Genomic DNA, 16,248 nt, shown 5'->3' on the forward strand with positions numbered 1-16,248 from the left:
GATCTTGGCTAACCCTGGAAAATGAAGAAGAGAAAGGTAGAAAACTTTTTGTGGCAAATACAAGGCATTGATAATAAATAAAAGAGGTTCTGAAAAAGATTTTGAAAACATTCAGGGTAAACCTGATTTTTTAGGGAATAAAGGTTTTATGAGAAAAAATTGACATGCTGAGTTAATGGACAACACCTACCAGCAACAGTGATTAGTGATCATGATGAAAAGAAATAACTAAAATAAAATCAGGGTTTAAAGCAACTGATTTAAATATAAAAAGTGAATATATTTGAGAATTAAAAAAAATTGAAAGTTCGATTAAATAAATTAAAGAGCCGTGAAAATATTTATTTAATAAATAAAAGATGGTTTAAGTAATTTAAATAATAATAAAAAAATTAGGATTAGAAAAGAAATAAATAAATAACAAAATAGATTTATGTAATAAAAATAAATAAATAAATTGAAAACAAAACTTAGCTTCTGATTAGGTGTGACGCATGGTTGAAGGTGCGTGGTGCATCTACGTTTCTGGGTGCGTTGGATTTGGACGTACTGGGCATCTGACGGTGATGATGAAGAGGCGTACCATATTCATTCATGGGAGAAGAGCATTGTATCTGTGAACAGGAATATCAGGCAAAAATACTCAAAAATAAATGTATAACACTGGGATCGAACCCAGGTTCTTTGATTTGCACACCTAACGCACTTGCCAATCTTGTTGCTATTGATTCGCTGACATTCTTCGCCCACAAACATTATTATATAAAAAACAAATATTAATGGAAAAGGTCAAAAGCAATTCAGAGTGGACCCCACATGACCCTGGACGGGAGAATTAAATTTGGAGAGAGACTTGGAATCTGTTGACCAACGAATGAGGACTCAACACGCAGCGGTCAAAAGTCCATCTTCCATGTCATCATCTTCTCCATATTTACCTGCAGATTTTGTAATGGAATTTCTTTTCGAAACTCCTGCTGATTTTTCCTTCGATTCCCTACAAAAATCAAACTCACGAATTCCACGTTAAACAACGAGCAAACCTGCCCAAATCCCCTATATCCCGTCCCACGAATTCAATGGTGCAGTTTTTAGGCATTGAAATTGGCTGCATGTGTGAGAACGAAGAGGACAACCTCTCTTGATCAACAATGGCATCTCTTGGTTCCTGGGTTTAAACTCAAAACAAACGATTCAAACATGTTCTAAATGATCATATAAACCTGAATGCATGATTAGAATTCCTCAAAAACACATGAATTACTAAAAACGATTTTGCAAAAGGTATGACAAACTGTGAAGACCAATGTGAGCATTCAGGATGCTTCAAGTCTTGGCAAGGGACGGGAATGAGCTCCTGCTGGCCTTAGGATGAAGATGGTGTGCCTGGAACTCGTGGATAAGGGCTGCAACACACCTTTCTTGTTTGCCCTAGTTTATTTGATTTTTTCCTTCTTTTGAAACCCTAGTTTTTTTTTTTGGCCAGCTTCCTCCCCTTTTAGGAATATATAGGAGTGCAAGTTAGGTCAAGTTTGTGGGCTTGGATCCTTGATTATTGGAGAGAAGAAAATTTGATTGAATTTATAATTATGAATATTTCTAATTTTAGCCAATTTCAATCTTTCTCTTTCCAATATTTCTTGCATGAATTTTAATCAATTATTTAACCCTTTTGATTGATTGAAACTAATTGAAAACCAAATCTTTGATTTAAACTAATTTATTTTATATTTTACATGATTTATTAGTATTTAAATGAATTAAAATTCAAATAAATAAAATAAATGTGATAAAAATAAAATAATTAATTTAATGACATTTATAAAGCCCATAGACACGTTTGGGATTCATTCTTTAGGCCCATTAGTCCAAAAACACCAAATTGTGCAATTAGGGTTTTGTGTTTTTCTTGAGAATCGACCAACTTCTGAGCCTCGTATCTCCTTCAATTTTTATCATATGACCATGTTCTAGGACTTTTTAGAAAGCCCAAGATTTCCTCTAAATGACCCTTTTGGTTTCATCTCAATTGAGTTTTCCATTTGCAATTTATGAGCTTTGACCCAAAAAGTGTTTTTGTTGACTTTTTGGAGGACCTCTAATCTTTTGATCCATATCTCTCAAATGAAGCATTTTTAGCCTTGGCATGTGAGAGACAAATTTGTAGAGAATTCAATTTCCTTCAAAATGAGCTTTGGATGGGAAATTTCTGATGTTCCATGTGAAAGTTATGATGGTCAAAGTTCAGTTGACTTTAGGCCAAAAAACCCTAATTTAGAAACTTTAGGTTTTGTTGATTTCTGAACTTTCCTTGATGAATCATGATCAAATCTTGATCAAATGATGAATGTTACTTCAAAATGTTGATGTTGACCAAAAATCAGGAATTTTGACTATGGTTTGACCATAGTTGGCTTCTAGGTCAAACTAGTCGATTGTTGACTATCTGAGTAATTGACTGAGCAATCTTGGGAATTGAAGCTTGAATTTTGATATGAGGATTATTTGAAGCATGTGAGAGGCCATGAGGTCCTCTTGAGGGGTCATAACCCGATTTTACTTTGAGAGAAACAAAACCTTAGTTGGAAGGCTGTTGTTTAGGAGAGTGTATCTTTGAGCATTTGAAAGTCAGATGGACTGAAATATGATTAAATATGATGGGCAAATTTTGGGGTATGACAGTCGCAAATTTTATGGTGTTGTACTGGTGATGTGTCGCGTGATATTATATATGTATTGGTAGGTCATTGTGTGGTGTGCATTATGGTGAACTATATAGTTCAAATAAGAACTATTGCTAATGATTTATATATATTATATTGTTGTAAAATTTTGATGCATCATGTATATCCAAGTTATGGGTTGGTGATTAATTAGTGATGGGATTGTTCAATAATATAAATCTGACATCCAAATTGGTGAGTAGGATTGGTACCACATGCATATGGTGATGAGGTGAAGATTACATTGCATATACATCCGCAATGATAATTGGTGATGAATGTAAATATAATTGGTGATGTATGTGTTGGCATTTGGTACTTGATGATTGTACTTCAGTAATGAACTGGTTGGCGATTGGCAATGAGCTAGGGTGAACAATGTGAATATGTTGATATGTTGTGTATATTTATGCTTTATCAATTTTATACAAGGAAATGATGGTTGGCCCACAACCAAATAATAGAAGACGACGGATATGAGTGTTTGTGTATTTTCTTCCAAATAAGCTTATAAGTCAAGTGACAAATATTCCTTCCCAATTGTGGATTAAAGCGGTTAGTCCTTTTCCACAAACACAAATTTTGGAGCGGTTAGTCTTCAAGTTCTTAAACCTTGCAAGCTTTTACACGGGTTGAGCTCACGAACCTTAAAACTTAGTTTTACACAAGATAACCAATAACCTTTGAGACTTTAACACCATGATGATTTCGAACCTATGAAGCTTTTAATACCGAGTTGAGCTTTAACCTATATTGGTTTCAATATATGGCTAACTAATAACTTGGGAGATTTTGTCATAGGTTGATCTCCAACCTAAACTAGGGTTTGATCCCACAATCCCTAAACCAAAGCTTTTAATAGATTTAGTTCTAACCCAAATAAATTACTAAATGGACAGTATTCAACCGAGGTGTATACAAAAGATTCCCTTGGTGAATTTATAATTCGGCCCATTTTAGAATTACAATTATATCCTCACTCATAAAAGGACTTTTCTCACAAAAGCACTTAGGCTAAAATATTAGTGAGAGAAAGTTGAATAAAACTTTAGAGAGAGAGAGAGAGAGAGAGAGAGAGAGACAAAAAGGTGTGTCAAAACACGTTTATGGATGAAATGAAATGAGAAAATGGACCTTTATATATAGACTAGAGTTTGGTTCAAAAAGGAATTTCCAATAAATGTATTTTAAAGCAATCTAATCGATTGACATGTTTTCTCAACCGATTAGAAGTTCGAAATATAATTGTTTGTAAGTTTCTAAAAAGAATGAAAATATATGTAGTCGTTGCACATCATTAAGGCGCTGTTTTAATCGCTTGTGACTTAATTTTGACCCGATCTAATCGATTTTTCATAAATTACAACATGAGATTCTTGAAATTTGTCTATTAATGGTGTCATTGCTATTAAAATATGTTATTAATTACATTTGTTATTCATTAATATATCATATTTGACAAGTACGTTAGTGAGATTGAAACTTATCGTTTCTAGCTAACAAAATCTCGAGCAGGTGCAAAGAACTCAACAATAAAAGTTCTTAGTGTGAGTGTTCAAGACCTGAATCCATCAAACTCTTATGGCAAATTAACTCAAGACTTTCATTTGAAGCATTGATTAAAATCCATTAGGCTCTTCGAGTTGTTTAATCCAAGATCTCTACTTGAGGCATTGAACAGAATCCAATAGGCTCTTTGAATCATTTAACCTAAGACCTCCACAGGGGGGCATTGGTCGGAACCCGTCAGACTCTCTGTGTCGCCTTGTCTGAGATTATCTCTAGATTGTCATCGGACGATGGATGTTTAATAAATGTTTAAGGATATGACTTCCTAAGAATCTCCAAAAGTAAGCATCCCAAAACTATGACATATAACCCACCTTGATTCAATGTCAAGTTCTTAGGGGAGCACAAGTCGAAATCTTCATGATTTCTATACTTCGACGCAAAAGATTTATGAAGAGCACAAAGCGTGAATCCCCCAAGATCTCCATCACCCATGTAAAAGTTTTGCAAAAACACAAGAAGGGATACGTTGTGATCTCTAGAACAAACTCGGAACCTTCAAGCTTTAGGAAGTTTTTAAAACAATCGAAGGAATTCATCCTAAAAATAGAAAAGACAAGTCACCTTACCATATAAGCCACCTTAATTAAAGAGGCCGGGTCAATCTTCAGCTAAAAAGTCTCCTCAGCCCAACCGGACCGACAACAGCAATTAAGAAATCTCGATCGCATTTCAGAAAGGGTAACCCAAGGAAGAGTCTGACTATAAACAACCTACACCAAAATAGAGCAATCTCGCTATTGAATAATTAAAACGTACATTGCCACTAGATCAATCCAGCTCACAATTTTAATATCAACCCTGCCAAATCGATTAACAATAATTGTTAAGGAATAAAGTTTTTCAATCAAACATGCCATTTTTTAATTCTTTTCCAACCAATAAACTAAGTATTTATGTGTGTTAAATTGTACCTCCAATTTCAGAATCGATTTATGCTTACATTTTACAATATATTGAAAATTTACTTAATGAAACAAGTTATTGATATGGATACAAAGTAAAGAAGATAATTTACTATTTACCATTATTTATTATTACAAAATCCAGTGATTGTGGAATAATCATACAACCATTTAGTGTAAAGATATGGTACACATAAACAACACAAAAATAAAATAAAATATAAAGGAAATACCCATCCAATAAATAACATTCACGTAGGATCCTACCCAATCATAAATCACTTCTAATCCAACGGTTCTAATTTCATTCCAAAAGTCTCCACCATCAATCAAAGCCATCGGTTGATAGTGGTTGTTCTTTGTATATTCATCATCTATTATTAACTATGCATGTTTCTTGTTTGTCCCCTCTGATTTCAACATCATGCTCTTCCATGTCCTTACAGTCACACCATGTGGAGTGGACCTGACATCCTAAAACACTGTTTTGTCAATAACTGATTGGTCAGTGACAAAACGCGTGTGACAGACAATGGTCGGTTTATTATCCTCCACACGACAATAATAATGTGTTAGTATAAAATTGATGAGATACCTATCTTTCTTCCTATCTCATTCCATCTTCTCTCTCACATTCATTCCCTAAGAACTCATTAGAATTTTTTTTTAATAAGCAATTCGATATAAGAAAGCGCACTAGGGGTGCAACCCTTGCATCGATAGAGTACTTGAAATATTAATTACAAAGTAATGGCAATTTATACCAATCATAAAAAAATATCCTACTTGGAAGATCCTTGTTGCTTGTCCATCTCCATGAGAAAAACATGATGTTTGATATCACCTCATCAAAGCTAAAAAAACCTTCATCAAAAATCATAGTGTTTCTCATATTCCAAATGCACCAAATCAAAGCTATCCAAATATTATTTAGATTAGCTTTAATGTTTTTGTTTTTCACCTTCTCTTGAATGCTCCCAAAGCTCTTGAACTCCTCAAAAGAAAAATTCAAATCATTCCCCAACCATGTATAAATTCTACTCCACACCTCCTTTGTGACATGACAATGGAAGAAGAGGTGATCCAAAGTTTCCGGATGATTAGTGCATAAAAGACAATCTAAGGAAGTAAGAGTAGTCACACCTCTTTTGGCGAGTTGATCTTTTAAAGGGAGCCTATTGAGGAAGAATCTCCACGCAAAAATTTTGATCTTTGCCGGTAGGTTTGTCTTCCAAATGACGTCCAAACTCTTGATGATAAAATTTGGCCAAGCTATTTCCTTTGCATTAGATACCAAGTGCGACACACTAGACACCGTGAAGGCTCCGTTTGTATTTAAGTTCCATTGGAAATCGTCCATTGTCGTCGAATCCGGGACCATTCCTTGAAGCATCCTTTTCAACTCCCTAAGCTCTTCGGTTATTGCCGTGATCGGATTGGATGAAATGATGTAAGATGCACTCCGAGCCGGAGGGTTCAACACTTCCTCCCCAAAAATGTCTTCTAGTTTCCAAATGGTTTCTCCGTGATTGGAGAGAAAGAGGTCGCTCACCGCACTAAGTTTGTTGGTTGTTTTGTCAAACAAATTCGGAAAAACAACTCGGAGAGGTTGATCAACCAACCAACAACTAAACCAAAAAAGAATATTGTTTCCTCTCTTGAACTCACATTTCACCCATTCATTAAAACCTTCTCCTAAATCATCTTCTTTGAAGTCATTAAGGACTATGTCTCGCCACCAACGTGAGTCCTCCCTATTTAAAAGGTCCTTGCTAGAAGCTAACACTTTTAATTTGGGATTATGGTATCTCAAGAGTAAGAATCTACTCCAAATAGCCTTATCTTCCTTTAAAATTCTCCATTTCCATTTAAGAAGTGGGGATTTATTCATATCTCCAATATCCCTAATACCTAACCCACCTTTCTCTCTTGGTTTGCATACATTCTCCCACTTCACCCAATGAATGCATCTTGATTTAGTGTTCCCGCACCACAAAAATTGCTAAGAAGGCTTCTTATAGTTTGGATGATTTTACTCGGAGCTTTGTAGAAGGAAAGAGTGAAAATAGGAATAGCATTAAGAACGGAGCCAATTAAAGTCACCCTCCCTCCTATGGAGATGTTCCTTCCCTTCCAATTGGAAAGTCTTGATTTTATTTTGTCGATCACCTCTTGCCAAACCTTCTTCTTATTCGCGCCTTCTCCCACCCAAATACCGAGGAATTTAAATGGAAAACAACCTTTTTTGCAAGCAAGGAACTTTGTCGCCGAATTTATGAACCAATCTCCTATGTGAGTTCCATAAAAGTTGCTTTTATGGAAATTGATCTTCAATCCGGAAACCAATTCAAAACCTCTCAACAACACTTTTATACTCCAAAGGTTATCGTAAGAAGGTTCTCCTAGAATGATGGTATCATCCGCGAATTGGAGGATGTCCACAAAGTCGTTGGCTCCATACTTGAAAGGTTTAAAATCACCCACCGCCACGGAGTTCTTAGTTAGAGCGGTTAAACCTTCCATAGCAAGAACAAACAAGAAGGGTGATAACGGGTCTCCTTGCCTAAGACCTCTTTGAACCTTGAATTCTCTAGTTGCACTCCCATTAACCATCACGGACATGAAATTGGTAAAAATGCTAGCTTCCATCCATTTCATCCATCTTTTACCAAAACCCATTTTCACCAAAATCCACCTTAAGTAATTCCAAGAAAGTGAGTCATACGCCTTTTCGAAGTCCACTTTAAGTAATAAACACCCCTTCTTCTTCCTCTTCGCCCAATCAAGAATTTCATTCACCATAACCACTCCATCCATCATACTTCTTCCCGGAACAAAAGCGGTTTGGTTGGTAGAGACCAAAAAATCAACAACTCCTCTCATTAGAATTTATCAAGACATATATCAAGAAATGGAGAGCTATATTGAAACAGAATTGATTATTAATCACAAGGACACAGAGTTAAGGTTGGGATTACCTGGAAACGATGATGAACAAGATAAACATTCATGCAATATTGGATCTGTTGTTAGAAGCAATAAGAGGTCTTTTTCACCGGAAACAAGTGTTGAAGAGTCTTCCATCTGCAATGCTTCTAGTTCCTCAACCACAAGTGATCATGACCAATGCACTCTTCAACCTTCAAAGTAAGTGGTGAACAATATATTGGTTAGAATAATTAAACTTTTGCTGATTTTGGGAATTATATAATTAATGAATGAAAATTGATGGATATTGCAGGGTACAAGTAGTTGGATGGCCATCAATTAGATCGTTTAGGAAGAACAGTTTACAACAAAAGAAAGTGGAAGATGGAAGTAGAATGTACGTGAAAGTGAGCATGGCTGGTGCACCTTACTTGAGAAAGATAGATCTCAATGTTTACAAAAGCTATTCAGAACTTCTCTTAGCTTTGGAAAATTTGTTCAAGTGCACAATTGGTAAGAAGCATGCAGGAACAAACAATAATCAATTGGTCAATTTTTTTATTACTTTGTTATCATTAATATTAATTTGTGGTTAATGAAACAGGTGAATATTCAGAAAGAGAAGGGTATAATGGATCTGAGCATGCACCTACTTATGAAGATAGGGATGGTGATTGGATGTTGGTTGGAGATGTTCCATGGAAGTAAGTTACATTAGTTAAATCAGCTTCTTTTAATTTTTTATTTTATGTTTCGTGCAATACAGTAATTAATATGTGTGTATTTGTATTGATTACAGCATGTTCATATCCTCTTGCAAGAGGTTTAAGATAGTGAAAGGATCAGAGGCAAAGGGGTTAGCATGTTTATGACCAAAAAATCATGGATGCATCTTCTAAAGCATGCGCGAAGCATATGAAGTTAAACATAGAGAACGGATGGTCCAGTAAATGTGAATGTGGAAAACATCTGATCTCGATCTCGATCTCAACAATACAATCATAGCGTGAAAAACATAGCTGTCAGAGAAATGGAATTTGAGTTCTATATAAGTGGCTTTTGAGGCTTCATTTCTTAATATAATAAGCCTTTCAGAGACTTCTAAGACCATGTGCAATGGATCATTTATTTGAAGTCAACACTACAAAAACATGTGCAATGGGGTGTGTAGTATGGTGTTGAGTGTGTGTTGGAGGAGAGAGATGTTTAGAAAACTCAACACCAATGAATCTGACCGAGGGGCTGACGTGGCAGCGCTCCATTGGTCTACCTCAGGAGCGTGCAGTCCACTCGCCTGGTGTGAGAGTGGGGCTTAATCCACGCAGAGAGAGAAAGAGAAAAGGGATAAGTGGAGCCACGTGGCTGTGTTTGATTGGCTGGCCAGATTTTTATCCATTTAATACTTTGAACTCAATTATTTCGTTGCAAATTAATTTTTTATTTTTTATTTTTTTTACCAAAATTCATGATTTTTTTTTCTCTATAAATAGAGACTTGGTTCATTTGATTTGGGCACCGAAAAAAAAACCAAGTTTTTCACTATCTTAATTTTATTATTAGTGTTTATTTTGAAGTTAAGTGTCTTTTTTTAGTGAAATGGATCCCAATAATCATTTTAACACTCAAAATTCTGCTAATTTTCCATTTAACCAAAATCCCAACAATTTTCCAAATCCCAACAATTATCAAAATCCCAACTATTATCAAAATCCAAATCAATTTTCCAACCAACATCCTCAAAACATACCTAATTTTGGTTTTCCACCAAATTTCAACCAGTCATCCTCTGTTCCAAACTTTCAAACATATTATGGATCTATGCCGAGAAATCCATCTCAAACACCCCCGTTTAATGGTTATGTGACAATGGCGAATGCAAATTTTCCAAGTGGTGGTGTACCTGAATTTCCCGAGTTTTCAACACAACTAACTATTGGTGGCATGATAGTTTCTAATGAAGTAGGTCCAAATTCAGAGGATTCAACTCCTAAGAGCAGGAAAACTCAGCAACCAGCATGGAACACTGAACAAAATTTGGTGCTAATTAGTGGGTGGATTAAATTTGGAACAAGCAGTGTTGTCGGGAGAAACCAGAAAGGTGAAACATATTGGGGTAAAATTGCTGAGTATTGTAATGAGCATTGCTCATTCGATCCTCCGCGTGATGGACCTGCAAGCCGAAACCGTTTTAATTATATGAATAAAGTGTTGGGTAAATGGATTGGCGCTTATGATGGCGCTAAGCGTATGCAAGGAAGTGGTTGGTCGGAGAATGATGTTTTGGCAAAAACGCAGGAATTATATGCATGTGGGAAGAATGTTAGATTCACTTTAATGGAAGAATGGCACGCTCTCCGTGATCAACCACGTTATGGTAGTCAAGTAGGAGGAAATATTGGCTCAGGAAGTAGTGGATCTAAGAGATCTCGCGAGAGTGATGCATGTGGCTCAAATACTGTAGAATCCAGTGCTCGTCCTATAGGAAGGGAGGCAGCTAAAAAAAAGGGTAAAAAGAAAAGCAAGGAATATGCCTCGGAGGTGGTGGACAAAGAATGGGCTGAATACAAAGAATTCAAGACGAAAGAGCTTGAACGATTGGACAACATAGCCTTGATGCAACAGCAGGCTAACAATATAGCCTTGGAAAAGACTAAAACCAAGAAAATGAAGATGTATCTAAAGCTAACTTCCGAAGAGCATCTAGATGACCGGAAGAACCAGCTGTTGAAAAAGTTGGAGGCAGAACTGTTTGATAATTAATTTCAATGAAGTATTTGTCAGTGTAGTGTTTGCTTTAATTATTGTTGTTTCAATATGTCAGTGTAGTGTTTGCTTTAATTATTGTTGTTTCAATATGTCAGTGTAGTGTTTGCTTTAATTATTGTTGTTTCTATATGTCAGTGTAGTGTTTGCTTTAATTATTGTCGAATCTATATGTCAGTGTAGTGTTTGCTTTAATTATTGTTGTTTCAATATGCCAGTGTAGTGTTTGCTTTAATTATTGTCGAATCTATTCCTTATCTGATAATTAACTCTATACAATAAATTATTTCGAATCCGTCAGTGGTCCACCACCCAATTCGAATCTATTCCTTATCTGATAATTAACTCTATACAATAAATTATTTCGAATCCTTCAGTGGTCCACCACCCAATTCGAATCTATTCCTTATCTGATAATTAACTCTATACAATAAATTATTTCGAATCCGTCAGTGGTCCACCACCCAATTCGAATCTATTCCTTATCTGATAATTAACACCTATACAATAAATTATTTCGAATCCGTCAGTGGTCCACCACCCAATTCGAATCTATTCCTTATCTGATAATTAACTCTATACAATAAATTATTTCGAATCCGTCAGTGGTCTACCACCCAATTCGAATCTATTCCTTATCTGATAATTAACTCTATACAATAAATTATTTCGAATCCGTCAGTGGTCCACCACCCACATCCATTTATATATAGGGACTCATACATCCATTTATGTACCAATATCCCAAATCCCATCCAATTTACCTCCAATATCACAAAAAATGGATCCATCACAATATCATTTTGATATCGCAGCCTACAATCAAAATCGTGAAATTGAAGAAAATTATATAGTCAATCGATTTAGAGAGCGTAGAAACAAAATATCAGAAGATAATGCACCTCGTAGTAGAAAATATCTCAATAGAGATCATGCAGCGGCAAACCAAAGACTAATTGACGACTACTTTGCCAATGAGCCTACATATGACGATGCAATGTTTCGTCGTCGGTACCGGATGAAAAAAAATGTTTTCCTTTGAATCGTTGGGGACCTTTCAAGTAGTGATAACTACTTCACCCAGCGAGTTGATGCAGCCAATAAAGAAGGTATATCACCCTTAGCAAAATGTACCACAGCAATGCGAATGTTAGCATATGGTGTGGCAGCGGATGCGGTAGATGAGTACATCAAAATAGGAGGTACTACAGCATTGGAGTGCTTACGTAGATTCTGTAAAGGAATCATACGCTTGTACAAGCAAGTGTATCTGAGAGCACCAACCCAAGATGACCTGCAAAGAATACTGCATGTTAGTGAAATGCGGGGGTTCCCAGGGATGATTGGGAGTATTGACTGCATGCACTGGGAGTGGAAAAATTGTCCTAAAGCATGGGAAGGACAATTTACTAGAGGGGATAAGGGAACCACCACAGTTATTCTTGAAGCAGTTGCATCTCATGACCTATGGATCTGGCATGCCTTTTTTGGATGTCCGGGAACGTTGAACGATATAAACGTTCTAGACCGGTCACCAGTGTTTGATGACGTGGAACAGGGAAAGGCTCCAAGTGTGAATTTCTTTGTGAATCAACGTCCATATAATATGGCATACTATCTAGCTGATGGTATCTACCCTTCTTATCCAACTTTCGTCAAATCGATTAGACTTCCTCAAAGTGAACCCGATAAATTATTTGTAAAATTTCAGGAGGGATGTCGGAAGGACATCGAACGTGTATTTGGAGTGCTCCAAGCTCGATTTAAAATCATCCGTGAACCAGCTCGCTTGTGGGACATAGCTGATTTGGGTATCATCATGAGGTCATGCATCATATTACATAATATGATTGTTGAGGATGAACGAGATTCATATTCTCAACGTTGGACGGATTTTGAGCAATCTGGGGAAGTGGATCTAGTGCACCACAACCATACTCGACCGAGGTGTTACCCGCTTTTGCAAATCATGTGCGTGCTAGATCAGAGTTCCGTGATCCAAATGTTCATCAACAATTGCAAGCCGATCTAGTGAAGCACATATGGACAAAGTTTGGAATGTTCCGTGATTGAATTATTTGTGTGTTGTATTGCATTTTAAATTATTTGTATCGTACTAATTATGTTACTTGTGTGTTGTATTGCATTTTAAATTATTTGTAACGTACTAATTACGTTAATTGTGTGTTGTATTTTAAATTAATTTAAGATGATTTGTATCGTATCCAATTATTTAAATAAATTTTGTTTTTATTACAAAAAAATAAAAAATAAATTATTAAGTATTTATTATTTTAATTTAATTTTAATCGATAATTGTAATTTTATGTAATCATAAAAATAAAAATAAAATTTAAATAAGAATATGAAAATAAAAAGTGGTGGGGTAGGGTGTTGAGTGAAAAACCATTGGAGAGGGTAAAAGTTGAATGGGTGTTGAGTTATTAGGTGGAAGAAAGAGAAAATGATGTGGAGTGTTGGGAGTTGAAAAAGTGGGTGTTGAGTTTTACAACCATTGTAAATGGTCTAAAGCCAATGCTATTTTGATTGTATACATGATATGTATAATTATACTTCATTATAAGTATATTTTGGAGGATCAACTAAACTTAGTTGGCTTATTTTTTTTGGCACTTAGAAGATAGTTAGAAGTGGATAAAGTAGTTATGAGTTTATTAGAACTCAACCAATTTATAACTCCTTTATATATTACAAACCATACCTTTGTAATCATTGAATTTTTATCAATAAACTAACATGAATCATATATATATATATATATATATATATTTTATTAATCACCATCGGTCCTTCTTTCGTTAGCCCTTTCTTTCTCTTCTCTCTCTCTCTGTTGTTCGAAGGTCTAGTCAATCGTCAATGGGGGAAATTGATGAGTCAACCCCATATGTCAAAGAACCGAGCCTCATCACAAGTTATAGGTTTATTGTTTGGCAGATTATCATCAACCTCCTTTAATGTGGTCCGAAATTGTCTATTAATTTGAAGGTGTAAACTTCATATATTCCATCGTTATGTTATTAATTCAAAGATTCCTCATATGCTCAAAGCAGGTGAAGATCGTTTAAGAAACATTATCAAAGAGAAGTATGAGACATGAATTGTAATACCCAAACATGATAATGTCTAGAATATATCATAATTAGAGCATTAAAATATTGACACAGTTACATCAACATAATATAGATCCAACATACAATGAAATACATCACTTATGCTTTCAAAATACAGTGTGTCAAATACAAATTAAGCTGAATACACAACGGAAGGTAACATAAACATAAAGCTACAACAATTTTCAAGCCATTTAAGCTTACTGTTTTCGACAACGGCCAAAAATTCGCTAGGCCCGCAAGTGCACGACTTTCCCGATTTAAGTAAAAAATATATCAAATCCCACATAGACCAAGTGACAAGTATCCTTCTCTACTACTACTACTACTACAGTGTTTATCTAAGGCGGTGCTAACAATTTGAATTTTGCGTAGACTAAAAGTTAAGGGTTTTGAACTTAATTAAAAACAAGAGGCCGGAATGCAATTTCCGTCAATCATTAGTACTTATAAAAATTGCAAATTTTACAATAACAAGAATATTTGATTGTGCCAATAAAATTAAGTTAGAGGTATCTAGTATCGGATGTCAATCCCATAATCTATCGCTTTCGCGTGATAATCGAGTTACGGCTTGAAATCTTTTTTAGAAAATATTTTATCGATTAAAGATTAATTTTATAATAGAAAACTAAGTTAAAAATAACGTCAGCTTTCGCGTGTCTGTTATTGGATTTTATACTCATAAACGCCTGTTATGGCGTGGTATAGTTTATAAGTCTAAAATCACTTTTGCAAATTAGATTTTCTTAATTAACTTAAAAATTGCTTTCAATGTGTTTAAAAGTTAATTTCTCAATTTTTTATAGTCAGATACCGTTTTTGCTCTTTCGATTCGAAATTGGTATTGCAGTATTTCTACTTTTGTAGTAAATTGCGGTTTTAAATCAGCATTTTAAGATCAAAAAAATTACTCTCGTAATGAATATATTTCATGCAATTTATATGAACATCGTCAGTACGATGGTTCTCGACTCGACAAAATTACTCACTCATGTAGGGATGTCAACGGGGCAAGGAATATTCAGAGGATGCTTCCCCGCTCCCCGCCCCACCCCAGACTTTTTCCCTGTCCCCATCCCCAATCCCCACCACGGGGGAATATTTTCCCACATCCTCATTCCCATCCCCATTGAGATCCACAGATATCAAATCTAAAAAAAAATCTTTATTTTTTATCAAAACTGTAACACTAGTACTTCGTTATTTTTTTTCTTCCTTTTTTCACACTCTTTCGATAATTTACAGCTACATTATCATAGTCGTCTAACACAAGTGATTGATTATGCTTGAGTGTGAAAAATTCACAGGTATTGGATTCATTCACACTAATCACTAAACATAACCACTAATTTATTAATTGAATGAAAATTGTGTTACTAACGAAACTAAAGTGAACTTAAAGAGGAGTTACCATAAGTACAATGAATAAAGGAGAATGATTGTTGTGATGATGATGAGAACATAGGAGATGGTGAATGAGGAGACAGAGGGTTGAGAAAATAAAAAGAGGATACAAAGTGTACATTGTATGTATTGGATGCACTTTTCTAGAGTTTGGTAATTGGAGTAGTGAAATAATACATTATTCAATAAAACAAAACAAAAATGATTCATCCACTAATGACTCTTCATTTTCTAGTACATTAATATTTTTTTAATAAAAAAACATGTAAAATTATATGATTATATATTAAATAATATATAAAATATAAAATTTAAATAATATGTTCGTGGTCGGGGAATCATACTTTTCCAATCCCCGTCCCAAAGTATCATCGGAGGAACTTTTCCCTCCATCCCCGTCCCACGGAGGAAAAAATCCCCAACTTCGGAGCTCCGAACAGATAATCCCCACGGGGATCCCCGTTAACAAATGCAAATTGACATCCCTACACTCATGTTTAAAGGGGTAAAAACAAAGCATATTTCATTAATAGCAGTAAACATGATACGTGAAATTTATTAAAAAAATCAAAGAAGTAAAGTAAAATAGAAGAAATTGGAACCTGAAATTGTAAATAATACTTGAATAAAATAGAATGCTCTGGTCGAAGGCTTTAATTCTAGTACAATTAAGAAAGCAGCGGCAACAAAATTAACAACAACAATAATTCAATAACAACAATAACAAAATACAGCAACAACATTTTGTAGAAAATAATGCTCCAAGCACCTAAAACTATGGTTGTAAGAACACCTTAATGCAAGATGTAAATGCTTTTACAA

At 35.1% G+C, this 16,248-nt stretch overlaps 1 protein-coding gene and 1 pseudogene across 1 annotated transcript; both read left to right on the plus strand.

Annotated features, from left to right (window-relative positions):
- Positions 1 to 8,053: 8,053 nt before the first annotated feature.
- On the plus strand, positions 8,054 to 9,229 carry LOC131621690 (auxin-induced protein 22E-like). The gene is made up of 4 exons (XM_058892722.1): positions 8,054 to 8,344; positions 8,439 to 8,638; positions 8,730 to 8,829; positions 8,925 to 9,229. The coding sequence occupies exons 1-4, from the start codon at positions 8,109 to 8,111 to the stop codon at positions 8,995 to 8,997; spliced, it is 609 nt and encodes a 202-aa protein (XP_058748705.1). The 5' UTR covers positions 8,054 to 8,108; the 3' UTR covers positions 8,998 to 9,229.
- Positions 9,230 to 9,721: 492 nt separating this feature from the next.
- Positions 9,722 to 12,961, plus strand: LOC131621634 (uncharacterized; annotated as a pseudogene).
- Positions 12,962 to 16,248: the final 3,287 nt, after the last annotated feature.

The sequence above is a fragment of the Vicia villosa genome, unplaced genomic scaffold (genome assembly GCF_029867415.1).
Source record: "Vicia villosa cultivar HV-30 ecotype Madison, WI unplaced genomic scaffold, Vvil1.0 ctg.000010F_1_1, whole genome shotgun sequence".
NCBI classification, from domain to species: domain Eukaryota; kingdom Viridiplantae; phylum Streptophyta; class Magnoliopsida; order Fabales; family Fabaceae; genus Vicia; species Vicia villosa.